The sequence below is a fragment of the Leptosomus discolor genome, chromosome 4 (genome assembly GCF_034619465.1).
Source record: "Leptosomus discolor isolate bLepDis1 chromosome 4, bLepDis1.hap2, whole genome shotgun sequence".
NCBI classification, from domain to species: Eukaryota; Metazoa; Chordata; class Aves; order Leptosomiformes; family Leptosomidae; genus Leptosomus; species Leptosomus discolor.
In genome coordinates, this window is record NC_141394.1 from 30,124,851 (window position 1) to 30,149,280 (window position 24,430).

Consider the following 24,430-nt stretch of genomic DNA (forward strand, 5'->3'; position numbering starts at 1 on the left):
GAGTAGATACTAGTAGAGAGGTGTAAGGTCTCACAACAGCTTTGCAAGCAGACTTCTGTACCTACACCTTTTTCTTTCTATCTGTAAGCCTAATATTGACCAGTGTTACTTGTACCCCGACAGGTCTGATTGTCCGAGAGGTAAGCATTGAGATTTCCCGCCAGCAAGTCGAGGAGCTCTTCGGGCCAGAAGATTACTGGTGCCAGTGTGTTGCCTGGAGCTCTGCAGGCACCACCAAAAGCCGGAAAGCCTATGTCCGCATTGCATGTGAGTGTCTTTGCTCTGCGTGTTGAGTTGATGATGTTTGGGAGAGGAAAAGTAGAGTCTTCGCCACTTGGGAGAGAGATTTTGTTTCCAACCAGTTAGGCTTTGTATTTTCTGCAGTTATCGATGCATACTAGAGTCAAGACCTTCAGAATCATTTGTAAGAATTTTCGTTTATCCTGTTCTTAAGAGCAAAATCTCATTCTTCTCATTTGTGTGGGGGGAAAAGCATCAAAACCAAATTTATTGAGTATAGCAGTTATATCTCTCAAGAAAACTGTCTGAAGCTAGTGAGTAGGAATGTTACCAAAGCAAGCTATGAAATGAGGTGGCAGCTGTTCCTTTCACAGAAGCACAGAATGGTTGACACTGGAAGGGACCTCTGGAGGTAATGTGGTCCACCCCTCTGCTCAAGCATGGCCACCTAGAGCCATTTGCTCAGGCTAATTCCAGACAACTTTTTAATATCTCCGTGGAGGGAGACCCTACCACCTCTCTGGGCAACCTGTGCCAGTGCTCAGTCACCCTCACAGTACAAAAGTGTTTTCTGATGTTCAGAGGGAACCTTCTGTGTCTCAGTTTGAGCCCATTGCCTCTGGTCCTGTCACCAGACACCACTGAAAAGAGCCTGGCTCCGTCCTGTTGCACCCTCCCTTCAGGTGTTTGTACACATGGGTGAGATCCCCCTGAGTCTCCTCTGTGCTGAACAGTCCAAGCTCTCTCAGCCTTTTCTTGTAGGAGATATGATAGTCATCTTTGTGGCCCTTTGCTGGGCTCTATCCAGGATGTCCATGTCTCTCTTCTACTGAGGAGCCCAGAACAATACTTCAGGTGTGACCTCACCAGTGCTGAACAGAGGGGAAGGATCACCTGCCTCAACTAGCTGGCAATACTTTTTCTCTAATGCACCATAGGATACCATTGGCCTTCGTGGCCACAAGGGCACATTGCTAGTTTGTGGTCAACTTGTCTATCAGAATTCGCAGGTTCTTCTCTGCAGAGCTACTCTCCAGCGGGTCGACCCCTAACCTGTACTGCTGCATGGGGTTATTCCTCCCCAAGTGCAGGACCCTACACTTACCCTTGTTGAACCTCATTATGTTCCCCTCTACCCAACTCTGTAGCCTGTCTAGTTCTCACTGAAAGGCAGCACAGCCTTCCGGTGTATCAGCTGCTCCTCCCAGTTTTGTATCATCAGCAAACTTGAGGGTGCACTCTGTCACTTCATCCAGGTCATTGATGAATATGTTGAACAAAACTGGACCCAGTACTGACCCCCTGACACCACTAGCTACAGGCTTCCAACTAGATGACCCTCTGAGCTCTGTCCTTCAGACAGTTCTCAGTCCACCTCACTGTCCACTCATCTGTCCCACACTTCTTAAGCTTACCTATGAGGATGTGATAGGAGACAGTGTCAAAAGCCTTGCTGAAGTCAAAGTAGACAATATCCCCTCATCTACCCAGACAGTCATGCCATCCATTGTAGAAGGCTGTCAGATTGGTCAAGCATGATTTCCCCTTGGTAAATCCATGCTGACTATTCCTGATAACCTTCTTTTCCTCCACATGCTTAGAGATGACATACAGAATGATCTGCTCCATCACTTTTCCAGGGATGGAGGTGAGTCTGACTGGCCTGTGGTTTCCTGCATCCTACTTCTTGCCCTTTTTGAAGACTGGAGTGACATTGGCTTTCCTCCAGTCCTCAGGCACCTCTCCTGTTCTCCATGACTTTTCAAAGATGATGGAGAGTGGCTTAGCAATAATATCTGCCAGCTCCCTTAAGCACTCATGGGTGCATCCCATCAGAGCCCATGGATCTCTGACCCGATAAAGGGAAAGTCTTCCTATCTTCAGACTTTCTCTTCTACCTCCATGATCTGGGATTCCTGAGGGCCAGCCTTAGCAGTAAAGACTGAAGCAAAGACGGTATTCAGTAACTCTTCCACCAGGGTACCCACCCCTTTCAGCATCAGGGACACATTTTCCCTAGTCTTCCTTTTGCTACCAATGTACTTGAAGAAGTCCTTCTCATTGTCCTTGGCATTCCTTGCCAGATTTAATTCCAAGTGAGCCTTAGCTTTCCTTGTTGCATCCCTGCATACTCTGACAACAACAGCATTCCTATATTCCTGCCAAGTGGCCAGTCCCTTTTTCCACATTCTGTAAACTTCCTTCTTGCAGCTGAGCTTTTCCAGAAGCTCCTTGCTCATCCATGCAGGTCTCCTGCCTCCTTTGCTTGATTTCCTGCTCATAGGGATGTGCTGATCTTGGGCTTGGAGGAGGTGGTGCTTTAAGAGTAACTAGCTCTCTTGGACCCCCCTACCTTCTAGAGCCCTAACCCTTTGGATTCCTCCAAGTAGGTCTTTGAAGAGGCTAAAGTTAGCTCTTCTGAAGTCCAGGTTTGTAAGTCTGCTTACTGCCCTGCTTCTTCCATGCAGGATCCTCGACTCCACCATTTCATGGTCACTGCAGCCAAGGCTGCCTCCAACCTTCACATCCCCAACCAGTCTGTCCTCCTTTGTTTGTTAGCACAAGGTCCAGCAGCACACCTCTCCTTGCTGGCTTCACCGCTTGGGTCAAAAAGTTATCATCAGTGCTCTGCAGGAACCTCCTGTACTGTGCGTGCCTAGCTGTGTCGCCTTTGCAGCAGATATCAGGGTGGTTGACGTCCCCCATGAAAACCAGGGCCTGTGAATGTGAGGCCACTTTCAGCTGTCTGTATAAGGCGTCATCGACTTCCTCTTCCTGATCAGGTGGCCTGTAGTAAACACCCACAACAGTGCCACCCATATTAGCCTGCCCCTTGATTCTTACCCATAAGCTCTCCACTTGTTCTTCATCAGCCCCTAGGCAGAGCTCGGTAACTTACAGGTGCTCTTTCACATAAAGAGCAACTCCACCACCTCGCCTTACTGGCCTGTCTTTCCTAAAAAGTATGTAGCCATCCATGACAGCATTCCACATGTGTGAGCTGTGCTATTAAGTCTCTGTGATTGCAGTGAGATCACGGCCCTGCAACCACATACAGATCTCTACTTCTTCCTGTTTATTCCCCACACTGCGTATGTTGGTGTATAGGCATTTCAGAGAGGTAATTGAGCATGCAGGTTTTCTTGGAGGGGCACAAGAGGATCCACCATAGCCATGCATAGCCTTGAGGTGGTTGGTCTTCTGGTTCTCATCTTGGGAGGCAGCTAAGGAACAATTGTTGCTGCTCTGGTTGGCCTGGCTTACTCCCCAGTTGGATGTGATGTCATGAGCATTGCCATTCTGGACCCCACTCACTGAATCCTTCAGTTTAAAGCCTGCCTCACCAAGTTGACCGGCCTGCTACCAAAGATTCCCTTCTAGACAGGTGAATTCCATCCCTCCATAACAGGTTATAGTCATCAAAGAATGTCCTGTTGTCATAAAAGCCATATAATAAAGTCATACAATAAAGCTGCTGTTCCTTAACAAGGAAAACTGTGTTTAGCACATCATGTAATCAGATTGATAATGTGAGTTTGAAAGTGGTCATCTCAACCCTAATATTTAATCATTGTTATTCATGGCTACTAGCCTCGGTATTTATTTTGAACCACTCCCAGCTTAGACCCCCAAGAACACAGGGCAACCAGTTCCTTGAAAACAGATCTTCATTTGACTGTACAAATATTTAACGTTCATTAATTTTCAAAGAGGTGCTTTTCTTTGTAATAGAGTAGTCTCACTGGGGACTCCCATTTCACATGATGAAATCCTGTTTTGTATAATGGAAACAATATATATAATACAGAATTGTATCTCTTCCACTGTTTTCAACTTAGCAAAAATACATTTTGTGAGAAAAGGTCATTAAAAGCTGGATTTGCAGCATACTTATATTTCCTGCGCTGTGCCTAACAATTTATAATGAAAGAAGAGAGTTCTTTCAGCCAAATAAAGCTTTTCACACACACATAAGAGGAAGGACTCTGTCATTTAAAACTCTCAATTTAGAGCTTGATTCTCCTTTTGTTCTTGAGGAAGTATTATGTGGTTAAATCCTTGAAGAGGCGTTACCTTCTGTGTAAACATCCAGATACAAGTCTCAGAGGTTCAATTTCAATACTCATTTTTGAATGCTCTTAGTCCAACTAACTGACTGGAAATAGAGGACCTGTACTTTCAAGCACAGGACTAACCTCAGAGCAGAATTTCCCCAGGGTTAAGGGGAGTTAAAATTATTGTACAGCCAGCCTTCCTGCAAAATTAGAAACACCATTACATATCTGCATAGTGTTTTCCCATGGCAGGAAAATTTTCAAGACTTTGAGGATTTTTTTTTTATCTGTACTGAAACAAAAGAGAGCGATTTCAAATCTTTTTTTCTAAGCAGTCAGCATTTCAGAGAGGCTTAGAAATGTGTGAACAGGTTTTTTAGATTATGACTACTAAGTTATGTCATTGAGTAGATTTTCATGTCCTGCCAGTTAGCCCTTGACAGATGACCATTAAATTAACACAGTTTAGACGTCTGAGTGTATTTCACTTGGTGGTTAAGTAACTTTTGTGTGCTGCCATACCTATACACTTAATTTCTATATAACACATAATCATTGTATGTGTATGTGCATGCAAGTTACTTTATATCAATTGACACTTCCCAGGTGACCAGATTTCTATTGAAGGCACTCGTAATATAGTTTCCTTCTTTTTCTTATGATGTTTTGTAGAGAGAGGAACAATCGATTCAGTGATTTTCTGCAATTTGGCGGGGTTTTTTTAGAATAGTCTAATTAAATAAATTCCAGGGAGTTTTATGTGCCCGTAACTCAAATGTGGCTTTGTATTTTACTGAAGTCTTTTTAACCTCTTGTTCCTGAATTTGGAGTTCTTGGTGTGATGCTGGCAAATCACTTAGACTCCTTGGGATTAAGGGTTAAAGTGTTAGGCCTTCAAACTGGAGATTTTGAAATAGCAGCAGAAGCATATTCTCTGCAAAATTGTCGATTTCCAATTTCCCATATTTCTATAAATTTCTCAGGTAACTCAGGACTATTTTTTTTAGGAACTCATATGTATGATGGGGGGTGTATGCCTTGCTTTGTGATGTAATTTGGTCTGTGAGATCACTATTTTAAACTGTGGACTCAGATATACCGGTACTCATCTGTATTCACAGCCTTGACTTCAGAGGACTGAATCTGTACTGGCAATGTAATGGTTGTTTCCTAATAAACTTTAAAAAGAGCTGTTTGAATCTTCTGGTGGTTACACAATGTGCCATGAAACTGGGATGCAAGGTAGGGTCCATGCAGTATTTATTAATCCAGAAAATCAAGGATGTCCAAAATTTAAGAGGGACAGAAGAGTCCACCTCTCCAGCTCTGTCTGCAGCTATAGTTGCATGTTTGTCACCAATGCAGTCTTCACTTTTAATTGGTGCAAAAATGAGCACTAAGAACTTTGGGAAAGGTGAGAGGTGAATGGAGCATGTAAAGTGCTCTGCTTAAGTTATATTATTATTTGTCTTATTACCTGAACCTGATGATTTCATCTCAACAGGTACAACTGTAGCATAACTAGACATACCTGGCACATTAAGAAAAGCTTCTCTCCTTCTCTCCCTCTTCCTCCCTCCTCCTTATACTCTTTCTCCTTCTCCTCCTTCTTTTCTGCTTCTCTTTCTCTCTTTTCTCCCTTATGCCCACTGGTCTTATTCTGGAATTATTGTGTCCTTTCAAGGGCTGGAGCTGCACTGCATTAAAACAAACAAAAAAAATAGCATGCAACATCTTTGTTCACTGAGCGTGTAATAGAATTAACTGAAAAGTAATTTGAAAGTGTGAAAAATGTGCATCCTGGAAAAGCAGCTTGTATTTGTTTAATGCAGGGTCAGGCATGTGTCAGAAAGTACATAACAACAAGAAGTTCTCTGTGAAAATCAATTGCGACATCGCTCTGGCCAAAAGCTTCAGTTATTCAGGAAAGGAGTAATCTATAAATGTGGAGTGAAGACGCTGCTGTTTTTCAAAGGCTGGCCATGCTAGCAATATAAACAGGAAGAGTCTGAGTCTAAAGCAAACATCCTGGCTTCTGTAATTATTCAGAGCATTTAGCGGCGTCTCGCCATTACACTGCTGGACCACAAGCATGCTAGGAAATCGCTCCCTTCTGTGCAGGCTGTTTCTGAAAAGGAGCTTTTTTTCTATTTCATGGAATTAATCTTCCTGAGGCATTGGTCTCCCCATGAGAACAGAGCTGAGTGTTTCATCCTCTTAAACTAGCAGATTTGTTGGGATTAATTTTCACTGTGCCATTCTAGATATCTCAGTAACCAACAAAGTAGGGACACCTAATGTATATCTTGGTGGAGCTGGAAAGGTATAATAAGTTTTCTGACATATTGGCCTATGAAAGTGCAAAAAAGCACTTCCTATTTATTCACACATTTCTTATTTATTCTAGGCACATCCTATCAGGAGCACTAGGAGTCACTAATATGTTTTGATACAGTTTTTCTGCTCAGTTAAAAAAATACTACTTTTGTGGAGGGAGGGAGGGAGGGAGGAAGAAGGGCAGTTGGGTGGCTTTACTTTGGCTGAAAAAAATAACCAAGCCCAATATGAAGTTTTAATGTGAATTTTATGTAACATGACTGGTGTCATTGAACATGTAAAACCTAACAGGGCAAAATTCTAGTTAAAACGATGAATGAGATCTGAGCCTGTGTAACCCAGAGTAGAGTTAAACCCAATGGAAAATATATCTCATAAAGTCTAAACAATAGCTTCAGGATTTGACCTAATTTTTAGATCAGATAATAAAGGGGTGGCTAAGAAAAATTGCTTTGAGCCCATGTGCATAGAACAACCTCACTTTTCATTTGTTCCAGCTTGGAGTTACTGTAGCCTCACTGACTTCATGATGTTAACCCATGCTGTCCTTGAGAAAACATAGTAAGAATATAAGCCCTAAATCTGCTGCCATGTTTTTGGATTTGTTGAAAACCTATAAGAAAATAGAAGGTTTCTCTGTAATTTCTGATACATTATCTTTTTGGTTGTAATGAATGTGGATAGTCTCATTTATTCATTATCTTAATTTTTTTTTAAAAAAAAAACAGTCATTTTTAGAAGCCCTGATGTAGTAAGGACTGTGATTGTTAATCTTTTGTATAATTTGATAATAGTTTCCTATGTACTTATCTAAAAGCTCTTTTCCCCTAGACATTTTTTCAAAGGAATGTAGCTAATGTATGCATGTCAGATACTGTATACTGATAAGATAAATGCAGTACAGAAAAGTAGACTAGTTCACCTGATGGTTTATCTCCACTTACAAGGGGTATGCGGTCATACAAAGAAACAGATATGAAAAAAAATTTAAAAATCACAGATTCTTTACTGACACTCGGTTATCTCATCTTTTAGTACTGGGGCCCATGTTCTGCCTTACATTGCTGCAGTGCCTTTCTTCCCTCTCTTCACACACCTAATTCAAGCAATGTGTGAGGACATGTTCCTGTAGACACCAAAGCGTTGGAGCACATTGCAATAGATACAAAGTTGAGTGGACGTCGAGATAAGGAGGGAGCGAGCTGGGAAGAATATAACTTGAAAATTTGTATAGGACGGTACGTCTAGGACATGCAGTATTAAAAAATAACCCCAAAATGTGTTTTTTGCACTTTGGTAAGTGTGCATGAGTTAGCAGAGATAGGTTCTTAATTCCTTCGTTGTGTACCATTGAAGTTGCTATTCATCAGTATCTGCTGCTTGTAGTTAATAAAGGAATAACTGAGGCATATGGTCTTGAGCTAAGATTACTGAGGAGAGAAGAGCAGATCACAGAAAGGGCAGCAGAGAAGTTAACTGAGCATTTAACGTAATTTAACATATTTGATACTACCACAATGCTTTTGCTCTTGACAGGCATGTTTCTGTACCGCTTCCCAAGCTAACAGGCATGACTAACACCCAAACTTAAGGGTGCAGTTGCAACAGCAATAAATACAAATCACATTGCTTTGTAATAAAGAGCTAAGACTTTATAAATTAAGATGGACTTGACTTCACTGTTAGCGTTGCTTATAAAACAAAAGGAAACCCCTTTACTGAATTCATATGGATTTAGTCCCTCAGGTAGGAGCCTTGAGAATACCCTACCTACACTGTCATGCCTAAGAAATTATCATCCTTCAGTAGAGTCTGCTTAGAGCCTAATGGTGAAACACAGATGCAGTCAGGAGGTTAACAAAATTTTGTGTATATTTTGGTAGTGACCAGACAGCTGTGTGAGTCAGAATAGTGTATCAGAAGAGCAACAATAACAAAATACCAGATTTATACAAATTATTTCCTGTTTTAGTGTTTCAGTGTGTTGTAAATTCATTTCTAGATATGAGTTACAATGTACACCCGATGTTTCTAATGTCTGTCTTTAGTACCTTTAGTATATCTGTCATCTAAAAAGGCACCTGTTGAGGTTAGGTCATTTGAACTTCACATTTACATTTATTTGAAAAGCAAGAAATTTGGATTCCGTCTTCAATCACCAAATAAAACAATGAATAGAGTTAAGTTTATAAGTTAGTTTGCAGGTTAAGCTTACAAAGAAAAACAAGAAATATTGCACTATCAAGTAAAAATATAAGAGGAGGAGAACAGTGTGATCAGTGTACACCTGGGAACCCATCTGCTCAGTGAATTCTTGATAAAGTTTTCTTGCTTGTATTTTTTACAGTTGTATCAATACCAAATGTGTTGAGTGGGTTGTTTTTCATTATAAGCATAGCCCACATGGAAGCTGTGTTGCAAGAGTGTTTTATCTTACCGGCACCTGTCTGAACTAGCTTAGAGCTGAAGAGAGGAGGGGGAAGAATGCTTTGTCTGCAGACATGCAGTCGGTGAGTCTCTGAGGAGTTGTCAGGGTGCGGTATTATTCCCAGCTGGCTGAAGATGCCATTGGCAGAATGAGGGGCTGGCAGGTGTGCACCTCCTATTTGCTCAGGCTGTAAGTACATAGGGAATAAAAGAGAAGGTCCTGGGCTCAGGCAAAGCATCTTGCAGATTGTAGCAAGGCGAGCAGAGGGTGTTCTTCACCTCATTCCCTATCTCAGGTCAGTGGATGTAGCAGCCTGCATCCCCAAAACATGTGGTGTGCTTCCAAGAAGTCTGCTTCTGTTCCGAGAAGCTGCTTGGCCGTGAAAGTTGATGCTGCTTCTTGGCTGCATGGGATGGTAGCCTGAGACCTCACTCCCTGGGCCACCAGAGGCCTGCAGACAAGCTCAGCCCAAGCCACAGGCTGCCAGGCATCTTTGGAAAGGGGGAAGCTCCACTGTCCCTGATGTTCTTCTCCAGGCTGAGAAGGTGGCTGGGGCAGCCTCGTGGTGCCGCAGCATTTGTCTTTAGAGCTGGCCAGATTGTGAAACGGCCCCTCCAGAGAAGGAAAGAGTGGCACAGGTTTGTATACTGAGCAGGGGTTTTGAGGCGTTGGCTTATTTCCTCTCTCCTTGGCTCCAGCTGCTGATGCTTGGGCAAACTGAGAGCGCAGCCGTGTCCAGCCGCAATCTCATCCTGTGGGCAGCATTGCACTGAAGGAGGGCAGGAGGCTTTGATGAACACCCAGCATGTGGCCAATACAGCAGGGAACTCAGCAGGGTGAGACTCCACACTTACTAAAGCAATTGATACAGGTTTCAGAGGGACCCCCTGGGTTACAGACTGATGACACTCCTGTGACTGTCTCAGTGGAAATCTGGTTTGATCTAATTAACAACAGAGAGCTGGAACCACATAAGGACAAAATTAAAAAGAAAGGAGATTTTTGGACCTAGCCTTGCCATTACTTACCCACCAGTGTGATTGATCCCCACACAAAGGTCGTAGACTCAGCTGTGAACAGAAAAGAGAGGCCAAAGTATGCCTGATAGCACATGGTTTCTTACATTTAGAATTGCAATTCAGTCCCTAATGCCTTTTTTTTTTGCAGAAAAAGGCATCTCTTAACTCCAGCTGCATCATGGAAAGTGACAGAAGAGGAACAGGCCATTTTTACGATATTAGTCATGTTTCTCTAACTCAGCATCAGTCATCCAATTTTGGGAATAAATGCAGTGAAATGAGTTTTCACAAGCGTGTGAATCCTCTTTCATTTTGTAGAACATCAGTGGCATTTTCCCACTCTTTTTCTGCAATTGTTTTTCTGTTTGGGTATTTCTTACTAGGCAGGTAAAATTAAAACAGCATTGAACCTTGCCTTTTGAGAACACTCTCAATGGTAGGAAGTAGACTTGGAGAGCCTGGCTACTTATTAATCCTCTAATAATGGTTGAAATAAAGCCTAGTGTTTAAATTTTTTTTTTTTTGCTTATGGTATGTTTGGTTTTATATGGATGCCTGTATATACTTAGCATATGAAGCAAGCTAGCTTCTATATGAAAATATGTACTTCTTGCAAAGGTCTTTTCACATTCTTAAAACCTTATTTCTCTGAAAGCACACACCAAACGTATTACTCTCAATGGCCATAGTTAGTATGAAAGTTGGATAGAAAAGAATGTGGGTTTTTGTGTGCTCTTAAATATTGGTCTTTTTTTGAACAGTTTGTTTTAGAAGGAGAGTTGACGTTGGAGTTACTAGAATGAGCACAGAGTCTTTAAGGTCTACCAAGGGCAGAAATCCATCTTTCCCTGACAGTAATGCTGCATTGTTCTGTTCATTTCTGGTTTACATCTAACTCCTGGCTGACGAGTGTCCGTTTTTCATGCTTATTCATTAGTCACCCTTACATTAGCAGTGCCTTGAAAGTGTCTGGTCTGCCTCTTATCACATTTCTCAGAAATGATGAAAGATATCCTTAAAGTTTTACCCACCCACCTATCACAGTAAAATGCAGAACAGCAAAGAGAGAAAATACATTTGATTTTAAAAAAATAGAGTAATTCTTTGTTCTTTCTTAGAAGTTGACAGGTAGAAAAGGAAGTGGGGAAATGCCATGAGTTCCTGTAAAAACTACTCCCTTTAGCAGGCGAAAATGCAACTTCTGAGTGGTTTGTAAGCTAAAAATGCATTAAATGTAAAAGGAAGTAATTTAGCAGTGCATCAAAATTAAGATCTAATGCCCCTCTCCCCAAAAAGCATAGCGATTCAGGCATAAAGCTAACAATATGGTATACACTGAGATTCTGATTTCCCATTGTACTATTTCAGTTTTATGCTTGTGGAAATTCTCTCATTTTGGTGCAGCTCTGAATGCAGCCATCTGTCCTTACCAGAGAGGGTTGTGCAGGAGTATGTCAGGAGTCTTGGAGGAAAGTCTCATCTTAAGTATGCTGTAAATGTGCTGCGATATATGCCGCAAGAGCCCGCACTGAATTTACTAAGACTATGCATTAGTAAAGAAATTAGAGGCTGGCTCGAAGTGGCAGACCAGAATTTTAATTCTTCTTGTTTTTTTTTTTTTTTACGAAGACAGCCTTGAAGGGAAGTTAGAGGCAGGGGAATGTGCCTGATGGGGGTGCAGGCTGTCCCCTGAGCCTGGTGGTGACATCGCCACTCGCAGCAGGGTGAAATACATGAGAGCTGGTGAGAAAAACATACAGACCCTTCAGCATCACTGTCTGCCCGGACTCACTCCTCTCCAGAAGAGATGAGCTATGGCAGTAATATTACCTGTATAAGGGAAGGAAGAGTATTGCTAACGCGGGCAATCAGGGATTATTCTACATTACCAAAATAATAATGGGGAGAAAGTGCAGCTGCCTTTCTCTTGTGCCTCTCCCTATTGAAGGTGAGGGTAGAGAAGGCTCTCACTCAGCGTCGCATTAACAGAGTTCCTGCTGACCCAAGGCTTTAATAATTCACACTGCCACAGACAAAGAGGTCCTGACCCAGGATGGATCAAATGTTTTATTGTTTTGCTTTTTCAGACATATTTTCTGAAGATTGTTAAAACTTTTCTTTTCTTTTCTTTTTTTTTTTTTTTAAATGGAGTGTATTTTCTTCATCTTTTACCATTCTCTGGGCAAATGTATGCCTTTTGTCCTTACTTGCAAGTAATTGTAACTTATATGACACTATGAAAAGGTGAAAAATGTTATTGAAAATACTCTGCTTGGAAAAGATCCGAAGTCCCTCAGGACATTAGCAAGCTCACCCACTCCCAGTGGACAGTGTGAAGTTGCTGCGATGACTGTAATTGTTAAATAGCAAAGGAAGCTCAAGATTGAAGAATTACAAGGATGATGTTGTTATCCACAGAAATTATAGCGAGGGCTATAGATAAAAGGCAGCCATGTCAAAACCCAGTGCTGTCCCAGCAGGGTGTTTCTTGATAGTCAGAGCAGGTGACAAAGTTGTTTGTCCAGGCCCTCTGCTTCTTCATCACTTAAAAACCACTTTGTTAACTTGTTTGTCTGTTACAACCAGTGAACCTTATGCTTGGTTAGGTAAAACCTGTCCTGCACAACCATCATCTGTAGCTATTTGTAGGTGGCATGGCTGCGGCGGGAGGTGGTGTGTAGTTCTGGTGGGATAAAGCTGTGAACATGTGGGAGTGAGCCAACAGAAAAGGGCATAAGATCTCCTGATCTTGTAAATACACAATTACGTACTTTTTTCCCCCCACAAATTAGTATAATTTACTCAATAGTCTCTAATGGCTCCTTTGAGAACATTACTGTCTATTATGTCAAGGTCCCTACTTAGTGTATTTTTAGTTTGTGGATCATTGACTCACTCAAATCCAATGGTGCCATTAAAGCATCTGCACACAGCAAGACTCTGTGGGCGGGGGGCAGCTGGGCAAGCCGGCATCCCGCAGGGTTCATCTCACCTGCAGCAGCCCTACTGCAGTGGTTCCTAGGGAAAAGGGGCTGTTCATACCCAGCCATTTCAGCTGTTGATAATAAAGAGGTTAAAGTGGGATTTTTTACTGTTATTACATATTTCTAGACTAATGCTATTTACTTTTGTGTGCACTAAAATTTAGGGTCTTCTTTAAAGGCAAGTGCTTTATGAGAGAGGTGATTATTGTGTAAGTGAGGCTATGGAGATCTTCAGAGCTCTATTAATGTTTCAGGAAGGTAAGCAGGACAGTAAATCAACTTGTCAAGGAGAAAATCTCAGATTACTATCTATCTAATCTGAACACCTGGAAGCTATTATTAATATACTGTTTATTACTGTGCTTATATGCTTCTATTACCGGCATGGTGTCTTTCTCATTTGTCCTCAGCCATGATATTAGAGCACAATACATCTTTTATAATTGTCTGCACCATGCATGTATGTGTACCTGCCAGATGCGCTAAGGTGTGCCTGATGTGGAGGTAATTCTTTTCCTTTGGGAATACCTGTGGAATTAGCAATAATATGATCATATGGGTACTGCTAGCAATATAACCCCAGTTATTTGCTAATTTAAAGCAAACTGCATTAACCTGGCATTATGTGTGCCCAGGATAGCTATCAAGCCCATAGGATGTGTGAGGAGCCTGGACCAAAGGAAGAATGTCACATCCCAAGAAACCCACCAGCTCCTAAAAGAGCTGCTCATCTCCATGTTTAACATGCAGAAGTACAGCAAGCCAAAATTCAGCATTTTGTCCTTGGAACGACTTCAACCCACAGGGCACCTGGAGGGTTTTAGTTTTATGCAAATTGAGACGTGCAACCCAGATGTCCGCTGGTTAGCCTGTCAGAGAGGGTGGGACGAAGCTCGTGGGCTGGTGATGCTGGAGCTGGTAACGTGGTAGGAGCTACGTACAGGTGTTGGAGGCCGACATAATCTGGTTGGTTGTCTTGCTGTGGTCACTTTCACATGAACAAGCCTCATTGGCCTGGAGTAACTCCAGTGTGACAAGGATGCCGATAGGCATAGTCTGGTGAAGGTTGGCATGTCATCCTAAGAAATGATCACTTCCAGATGTTTGCTCCACCTCTCTGCCATAAGTTACCCAGTGTGGTAAGTTAAAGCCCCCTTCACCGACAACTGAGGTTTAAATGGTGGATTTTGTAGTGAGGTGGCTGTGACATTGGCATGTGTTTCCTTTTGACAAAAGAGGCAATAATTTCTTATATTGCCAGGGTAAAATCTAACAAAGCTTATCTTTCTGTGCCCTAAACTGTGGCCATAAATCCCATGCCATCAGAGGGGCTCTCAGCATCCCTACCCTTTGTGCCGGAGGGAGCAGGAATGCCAGTGGTGGGGAGGGAGCAGGATTTGGGGTTCCCTCTTTTGTGCCTGTGATGCAGGGGATGAACAGAGATGCCTCAGTTTCACTAAGGAAATGTATGGGTTTAAGAACATTAGAAGTTTACCACATTATCAGCTTAAGTTAAAGTCTGAATCTCCAGCTGTGACAGACTTTTTCCAAGGAACAATTAGTTTTACATTTAATTCCAGTTAGTTGAGTGTCACGAGTTGAGGCTGGGCCGGCCACTAAGAAGTGACAGACGCTCTCTATTAACCCCTCTCCCCTCCCAGAAGGGAAAGGGAGACAGAACAAGGGAGAGAGACTTTACGGTTTGGAAAAGAAAACTAAAACAGCTTTAATGAAACAATAACAATAAAAGAAAAGATAATAATAAGAATAAGGAAATAATGAAATATATACAATATATACAAATAGATACAAAACCAATACTGAACCCAACTCCCTCCACCCTGATGACGATACGTCACCACCACACTGCAGGGCTGGCACTCGGGCAGTCCCAGGCTGGACTCAGCAGCAGGAAGGGACGGGATGCAGGAGCTGGACTCAGGCACTGGATTCAGGGATGCACGGATTGGGATCGATGACGGAAGAACAGACAGAGTCCTCCTCAGATGTTGGCCATCAAAGAAGAGAGAGAGACCCTATAGATCCCTCAGCTTTATACTGAATATGACCCACATGGGATGGAATATTCTGTTGGTCAGGTTTGGATCACTGTCCGGTGATCGCTCCTCCCTGCAGGTGTGACCTTTTTCGTGCTTGTGACCCTTTTCACTCCCGGCACCCCAACACGGAGTACAAGATTTAGCAGTGACCTTGGTCGCTATAAGAACAAGTCTAGAGGCAAGGGCCTCTCTGCATCCCATTCCTTGGTACGAACTGTAAACATCAGGCCTTATCACTGCTGGGAGCAGTCACTGTCTGGAAAAACATGCTGCTGTTTCAGAAAGTGCCGTTAGTTAGAGGAGACTTAACTGAAAAATTAAAGCAGTAAAACAGAATTAGTTCTGATTTAGCCCAAACCAGGACATTGGGCAACTGCATTTGCCTGATATAGGTTAAGAGACAGAGGTCTCGTGCTATCTGAAGGTGAGTTTCACAGGGGCTGATTTTCGTGGCAGACACCCCATCTCCTCTTCTATCTGTGCATTTGCCTGCCCCGGGTTTTGCCTTTTGGTAGTGCTGATGCAGCTGTAAATCAGATCTTGGAGGTAATCTAGATGAAAAATAACTCTTTGGATGGTTTATTTGTAAACTGGTTCAATTCAGTGATCTGTTTTCCAGCACAGCCGCAGGTTATGCCTTCAAAATATGAAATATTTGGCTTTTAAATTGTCCCATATGACTTGTTTCCGATATGACAGAAGTATTTGTGCAGCCTCAACGTGAGCTGGCATAGGGAACTGGTCTGACTTCAGGACAAAAGTAAAATAAAATAACTTCTTTGCAAGGTTTTTTTTGAAGTCAGGCCAGCTGTCTGATGTGACTTTGAACATGGCCTCATGTACATTTGCAGCAGGAACCAGCATCAGGGAGAAATATCCCCAGTCACTACCAGGCCTGAAATCTTGGTTCTCCAAAATCCTGTCCTCCCTGGTACAGCAGAGAGGGTGCCAGTCCATGATGGAAATGCGAAGCCAGTGGTAAAGAGGGAACTTCTCAAGTCCATTTTACCACCAATGCAAAGATACTACAGAAGTGTAAAAAAAAGCCAGAGCGCACAGCTGTCCAGTATGATTAACTAGTCCAACATTTGGAGGTGCATTTGATGCCCTCTCTGCCTGCCACATTTCTGTGATGCTGTGCAGAGATCCAAGCACGGTTCAGCTCCACATTACGATTATTATTATTATTAATCTATTTAGTACTACAGGGATAAGACAAATTAGCTAAAGCTGTAAAGTTAATGCTGAAAGTACATTAAATCGCAGCATGAGCACTTTCATCCATGAGTTGAAGGCAACTCAGCTTATGTGCTGTAGTTTAACAGATTTATTTAATTTTCCATAACTTTCTTCAGTAATTCACTGGCATAGTTTACCAAACGTAAATTATCTGAAGAAGGGACTTATTTTGTTTTTTGTTCTATGTCTGGCCATGACCTTCCACAGTGAGGTCTTGGATCCTTGCTGGGTTCACATGCTCTACCGCAGTATAAATAATAAATCCACTATGAAACCTTTGACTGCTTGATGTTGGAGTTAAGTGAAAACACGTTCCAGTCTTTTAAGTGCTTCACTTTCCGGGGAGCAGAAATGCTATTTTCACAGTTTAGAAAGATCTCTAGCATTTATGCAGTGTGACAATCAAATGTAATTTAAACAACCAGCTATTAATACTACTAATTCTTTTTCTTCTTCTTTCTCCCCAGATCTCCGGAAAACTTTTGAGCAGGAGCCCTTGGGGAAAGAAGTGTCCCTGGAGCAAGAGGTCCTGCTCCAATGCCGTCCCCCCGAAGGCATCCCGGTAGCTGAGGTGAGCAGCAACAGTAGTGTCCTGGCACTTCGACGTCCTAACTAAGGCCTGATCGGTGGCTAATGGTGCAGTGAGTTAGAGCATGGCATGATGAATGGCTGGTAATGGAGAGCTGACTGACTGCTGCTTGTAGACAAGATTGATTGGGAGCTGATTAATGGCTTTGGATTATAGTGCCTTGCTGGGCAGAGCTGCAGGCAGTTGGATTTCAGTTTTTTCTTCCCTTCCAAAAATCACAGTTATATATGGCATCCAAAGGACACGTAGTTGGTGGAGCATATTGATACCAGCCTACTATCTTTCCTTTTCCTTTTAAAGAAAAAAAACATTTCACTTATTCTGCTAAGCACTTTTCGAGTGTAGTATAAAGACGTTTTAGTTTTTAGTTTGCCAGATTATATTTCCTGTACGTGTTTGTGCACATGCTTGTGTGTGCAGCAGCCAACCAGCTCAGCACAAGAGGACGTACCATGGTCCAATACCAGATCCCAGGTGAAGCAGCATGAGGTGGGGGCAAGTAGGGGATGTGCCTGCCTAATGATCCATCTTCAGGGGCTTATCTGATTTTCCTACAGGCATTTAAGTAAACTTGAGTGGGTAGCCTGCCCTCCACCTGGCAGGAGCCTGCCTACCCTTCAACAAAGTCTGTGCCCACCAACAGCAGTGGGTGTCCCTGTGAACAGGAGCTTCCTGAAGCGCAGTGGTGGCTCCAGCTTCAGACTCATTGCTCATAGGAGGAGGGTCTCTGGGTCACAGATGGGCCTCTGAGATCCTAAATCTGTTGTGGCTGTTAAGAGAAAAATTGATTGTTAATGACGGTAATTACTCTATCTGAATTCTCCTCAGTTTTCCTCTGCCATGCACAGAAGAAACTGTTGCCAATTTGCATTAGGATAAGTTAGACTGTCATGGCTAAGTAGCAAAGTGGTTGTCACTCAGCGCTGATGACTGATTTCTCAGGAGATGAAGCTTAAAATGTTACCTCCCCATCTAACCCAAGTTTAGATTTAATCGGAATTGCAGAAACGTGTCTACAAACACCAGCAGGAATAATAAGCATAGAAGATTTTATGCATTTTCTTTTTCCATAGGCTGTTTGTTTTCCCCGTCAAGACCCCCAAAACTGCAGAGAGCGTTTAGGTCTGCTGAGCCAGCTTGCTGACAACTGTAATGTTATTCAGTTGGCTTTCCTCAGGAACTTAGCAGCAATTTTTTATTTTCCTTTCTGATGCTTCTTTGCATCAGCTTGCTATTGTGCCATGACAGGAGTGTTTGCAACGGGATATGTTGTTCAGGCGGTGCAGGGTAGTACTGGGGAACTTCATTACCTTTGCTAGAAACAGAGATTGATGATGACGGGCAGTTTGTTTGAATGCATTGTTACAAGCCCCTCTGAAATCTCAGCAGCCAGTCCAGTTATTCCCTTGGAAAAGTCTGTAATGCCCAGTTGGGTATCTGGGACCCAAACAGCATGATTTAACATGATGCGTGGAAGTGATCTCTGAAAAGATCCTCTGTGAACTGCTCTCATAATAATTGCACTTCTTCCTGCCTTCTAGTATCCTGGCTCACTCTGTCAATAGCTGAGATTCATGACTGTATGTTAACTGGCTCTGAATCTTATTTGTACCACGGTCGGAGCAGACACTAATTAACACTTGGCAGGCTCAGAAATCGTATACTACTCATCTGACATTCGAAAGAACCATTCTCAGTGTTGGTTTTTTTTCCTCTTCTGACTTTTGAAGTCACAAGGAGATCAAACACCCAGATTGGACAGCTGCCTAATACAGCCTCTTTGTAGATTATTTCCAACACTATTAAAAGAACAAAGACCTGAACACTAATGAATATGAATACCTTAATGTGACACTTTATTACAGCCACTTGCTGAAGCTGGTAAGATAAATTTAAAAAATGGAAAGATGAAAGGTAACTTGGTGGGTTGAAGGATTACATGATTATTTTAATTTAGAGATGAATGAGTTCTTTGTTTAAGACTTCGTTTATTTGTTCAGAGAGGTTTCTGATATGGTGGTACAGGTAACGAAGTAAGAAAGGACTTGGGAGAAGGCAGGTAGCAGGCTGAGGCTATTTTCCATCTTGTTGAAAGACTGCTTTGATTCCAAGTAGGGTAATGCATATGCTGCAGCTGTGAGCAGCATTTCCAAATGCTTTGGTGAGCGTGTACCTGAGACTTTTCCCACTCTGGGCACTGTGTTTTGTTTTGGGTTTTTTCCCACTTACTGACTTCTGAAGTAGTCACTGGATTTAACACCAAAACAGAAAAAGAAAAGCTTACGTTGTGCAACTGTACAAAATACACATTCAGTGTAAGGTAATACTGGAGTCCAGAGTCCTAGCATCTTCCTCTTGCTTTTTGTCTTTGACTGTGTTCTCCCCCTTCATTTTGTTTTCTTCCTGGTATTTCAAAGTGGTGGGAACAATGACACTCAGGGATACTTTCCATCCTCTTTTCAGTAGCTGGGGAATTTAGCCTTATCGTTCCCAGCATATTTAATTGCAATTAACTGTTAGGGATCAATGCTAGAACAGATCTTACTGTTACTGAAAAGCTAAACCATATAGCAGCATACAGCTGCTCCAGGGGGCAAGAAGGACAAAGACAGAGATCGGAAGGCAAAGCTTTTAAGGCAGCACCTACCAGTCCCTCAGATCCACTAGGACATGATGAGAGTAGGCTCAGATCACGGCCACTAGGAAAAAAAAAAAAAAAGCCCAAAATCCAAATAGAAGAAGGTGTGTTAAAATACACTAGCCTTGTGGCCTGAGGTCAAATCAAAGTATGTCTTGCTTGTTCGCTTGGGACAAAGGAATGAACTGAAGGTTTGCTTGGTCTCTGAGAAAACCAGATCAGCTTCTCTGCGGCCGTATACCCCTGCCCACCAGTCCCAGCCAGCATCAGTGCCAGTTGAACCATGGCATGCCTCTCCACTCTCAGGAAGTGAACCTGCTTACAAGTTCTGAAACACCCAGGTAAATGTTTAGTCTTTTCCAGTGCATGACCCAGGCAAGTAGCAGAAGGACCAGCACAGGCACAGTTACACTGAGGTTTCCACACATAGCTGCGGGGTGGAGGGGCAAACTCACATATTTCTGCTGTAAAAAAAAAAAAAAAAAGGAATGGACATAAAAACAAACAACACCCTGCCCTAGCTCCATGCTCCCCTGCCTTTTGCTTTTCCTCAATGGGGAGGAATAGGATAAGGTGGTGAGATAAGCAGTCTGACTCTCCAGACTCGGCGGGAGCTGCCGGTGCTCAGCATAAATCAGACAATTGCAGCTCCCCAGTGTCAACAGAAATATCCATTTCAATTCCTCTCGCTTCTACGTGTGCATTTTTTCAAACTTAACTTGAGAAGGCAGGAAGGATCCCATTCTGTGATGCTCCAACAGTAATGGCAGAGTTATTAGCAATTAACCCCTTAGCTCATTTAATTTGTTCTTTAAAAGATACCAGCACCGTGTTGCACATGATAAAATATAGTTAGAGACACCAAGTCACATCGTATTAGCTCATTGCGATACATTATAGATCAAAACATCAATGAGATGTAAGATTGGTTAATATGCCATAAGCTGCCAGACGAATTTTTGCACTGAAATGTATGATTTGTGGTGCCTTTAACAGGGGGATAATTACTTCTCTAATTATAATTGTGGTGTTTCACAGAGTAGTTTAATTGCAGAACAAGGTGTAACATAGTTTGGTGACCCAGCAGGGTTTAAAACTGGATGTGATATTTATCCACATTCATGGCTTTAATTAGGAACTAGAGCCAAGGGAAAAGCATCCCTGAGTCAAGAAGCAGAAGAGGGTGTTTTGCCATGTCAAGATGACTGTGATACAGACTTTTTTCAGCTGCTTTTGCATGGGCAAAAGCTGGTGGAAGCTGGGGACTTCTCCAAATAGGCAGCATCAGGTGTTTGCTCTATCTAATTGATTATTAATATGACTGCTGTTTGCTTTGTTTCGTGAGAGCCACTTATGTCTTGCAGCAGTTATCCCTTAATTGGGAGTTCGTGTGTATGCATTTCCATGCAGGTGTATGTCGCCGAGGCAGTGTTTTATATTCCCGGCAGGAAAGAGAGCTCTAAGAGAGGCGAGTAGAGGAGTTTGCGGCCACAAATACTGATTAGCTGGGAAATGTCACTGTCCTTTGCAGTGCCTTGCAACATACAGTAGAACTGCCTTCGGGTGTCAATGGGAGCAGAGCGGGGACAGGGAGGCAGGTTTGTGTGCAGAAGGAGCACAGCCCAAAATGAATGAAGACTGTTCATTCATTTTGCCCTGGAGAGCCGTTGGGTAATGTCTGGTAATGCAGGCCTGTCCTTCTCCAAAAGTACAGGATAAAGCTCCCTGTAATTGTCAGTGTCTGGTCACATACATTTGTGTTCCTTTTTACATACTTTTTACACCCCAATCTACTGGTGAGTGGTCAGGGCAGTCTTTTAAGAAGCACGAGAGGTAGGTTACAACACCCTGCTCAAGGATAGACTTGCATTTGGGTCTTGTGCTTTCCTGGGAAACAGGCTGGCTACTAGCTTATTAGGTAGCCTTTATTTTTACATCTCCCACCGGTTCTTTTCCACAGTGAAAAAATCCATGCCAATATGTACAGGTCCTCTTGGAGGACCGAGCTTTTTGAGACCTGAATTTTCTATGGGATCTACCCCTATAGTTTTCCTTTCTAGTGCATCTATTGATGCTGATGTAAGTGAGGGCAGAGCATGCTCCTAAGTGAATCAAGTTGCTGTATGATTGGATCTAACCACATGCAAGAATGATCTGTGGGACAGGAGAATGGTCAGGTTTCTAGTTCCTCCAGAAACTATTACAATGGGAGGTTTTCTACAGGAGCATTGACATGAACCCTGCTGTCTTATCCTCTCTACAGCTTGCTTTTTGCTGCGAAGATGGGTCTGGGATGCTGGTTTAGCTAACACAAACCACCTCTCCTCTTCAGGCTGTACTCAGAAAAAGCAGCATTTTACCTTACACATATTTTTGGAAAATACACAGTGTGGGACACAGCTTTTAGCTGCATTTTTTGATGAGGTAGATGGGCATACATCCCAACTTTCCCCTTAACAGAAGATAGCTTCTCATCCTGGAGATACTGTTCTGTACACCTATAAGATTAGTCCATCAGGTCCTACTTTGACACTGGATGATTCTTGCTCCCTATAGTGAACAGGCCTCATAGTGCCTGAAGTGTGAGAATTACCTCTGGCAGGGCTTTGCAGAGCCTCCAGTTCTTACCAGCATGCTCAGTCACCCGGTGATAGCATTTGCCTTGCTCAGTTCCTCTGGCAGTTACTTCTTCAGATGCAGTGCTCACCTTAGGCATGAAGAATTATGATGCTCCCATGTTTTAACAGAGGTATTTCCAAAATGCAGTCTGCAAAGCACACGTCAGCTGTCACTTAAGAGTCATTTGATCAGGTTTTGCTGAGTTTTGCTCAGGAATTCCTGTGTGCTTCTACAGCTAATCACAGAATCACAGAATCACAGAATGTTAGGGGTTGGAAGGGACCTCAAAAGATCATCTAGTCCAACACCCCTGCCAGAGCAGGACCACCTAAAGTAGAGCAGAACCACGTAGAGTGCTTTTCTTTCACTAGAAAGTGTGATCTGGACAAAATCCTGCATGCTTTTTAAAACTAGTAGGAGGAGATTTCTATACAACAATAGAGAGTATGCAGCTTTCAAGGAAAATGGGAAAGGGGCCATCCTCAGAGACTGCAGCCACCTCCCAACATCCTGTTCCCTTATTGAATTTAGTGCTCCTGAAGAGCATATAGCTCTGTGCTGTGAAGAATGAAATCCCATCTATCCATCCAACCAAAGAACTGCAAATGTCACATTGGTAACTTATTTAAAGCTGTATCCAAACAGGCACCTCCCAGATGCTTCAGGGACTGGGGAGTCCACGTGCCCATGTGGTGTCAGAAGTGCCAACCAACACATGAGCCATGGGAACTCCAGCTCAAGCCCTTCTTTCAGGTGGAAAAGGAAGCCCAGCAACTCCTGGCTGCCACGTGGCAGCCGGTGTGGTTTTTGGTTAATAATGCTGTGATCTATATTTGAATTTGAGGCTCTGTGAAATAAAGCTCTTCGTCTGCTACCACCATTCCACCTCAGCCTTTGAAGTTTCTTCTGTGAGACTTCACTTCCCCGTTGTGCACGAAGTGAAGCTGTAATAGGTCCAGAGACATCCAGCAGCTGTACGTACAACCTGTGTAGATTTTACTACTCAAGCAGAAAGCTGGATATATGTGCAATTAAGGAAGTGTTTCCACAGCAGGAACACAAATTCCCCTTATTTTATTGGCAGCAGAAGCACAGTAGCAACAACTGAACAAAATGTCATGGTGGTTTGCATTTGCTGTCTCATTCTCCATATGTGTTTTGCAGTCTCTCATAGCTGTAATTTCAGCCTCTTTAGAGACTGCTCTTTTTCTTTTTTAAGCTTAAGTGGGCACAAAATCTGTTTCAAGCAAGTAGGACATGGAGGACAGCATCCTCTTCAGTGGGCAGTTGCTGGGATGAAAGTGTACATTTGAAACCAAATCCAAAAATCAAATAACATTCTTCAAAGAGTCAGTCAGGTCTCAAGGCACCTGAAATAGCTGCTGGCTCAATAGCCTATATGAAAACTGCTAAAATTTTCTCAGTCTCACTTGGGCATCTTGTACTGTGTCCAAATCAGTAGTTAGCTTCACAAATGTTTTATTCTTACTGGCATGTCTGTGTGTGCCCTTACTATCAATATGGTATGGGATGTGTGTCTGTTGTTACAATTCAAGTGAAGCAGGGGAGCTGTGATTCCCCTGTGGCTGTTGGAGGCAATGTGAGCTCGGCAGGGACTGCGGCAAGGCTGGCAGTGCCACTGTGATCAGCCAGCATAGCTGCAGAGAACACCAGCAACGCCAGCACAGTTGGAGGACTGGATGGAAAGTGATCCTGCCACATCAGCCAGGATCAGGGAAGGCAGGGGTGCAATGGTCTTGCCTCCCAGAGTCCTAAATTGCCTTCTATTGAGGCAAATCTTTCACTGCTCCCAGACATTTTCATCTTGTTCTTTCTGGAGAATTACACTCATGGGCACAAGAGGGCTTTGCCTATGTCTAGAGGGTAGAAAACTTGCTGGTTTTGGCAGGTGCTCTCTGCTCTGAAGAAGACTCTAGGGCAGGTTGGTACGGTTGAGGCAATGAGAGCACCAGGATTCAGGACTCGCATTCTGCAGATTTCCATCTTGAGATTGCAAGAGGTGTAAGGAACGACTAGTACGATCAAAAGGGGAAGATCTAGATAAGCTCATATCCCTTTTCCATTCTTGGGCTTCTTTTGGAACAGATGTGCTGTTCCTTTACCAGATTCTAAGAGTCATGTGTATGCAAGTGTGCCAAGAGATTTAAGTGTCTACGAATGCTAGTAACTTGGCATGGCTAAATTGGTGTCAGCAATTAGCT

At 42.9% G+C, this 24,430-nt stretch overlaps 1 protein-coding gene across 2 annotated transcripts in view; it reads left to right on the top strand.

Moving 5' to 3' along the window:
- UNC5C (unc-5 netrin receptor C) overlaps positions 1-24,430 on the top strand; it is a 263,590-nt gene that overhangs the window by 186,055 nt on the left and 53,105 nt on the right. For both annotated transcript variants that reach the window (XM_086464766.1, XM_086464767.1), the window contains exons 3-4: positions 124-267; positions 16,830-16,933. In XM_086464766.1, coding sequence (XP_086320892.1) covers positions 124-267; positions 16,830-16,933 — 248 coding nt within the window. The remainder of the gene's footprint in view (positions 1-123; positions 268-16,829; positions 16,934-24,430) is intronic.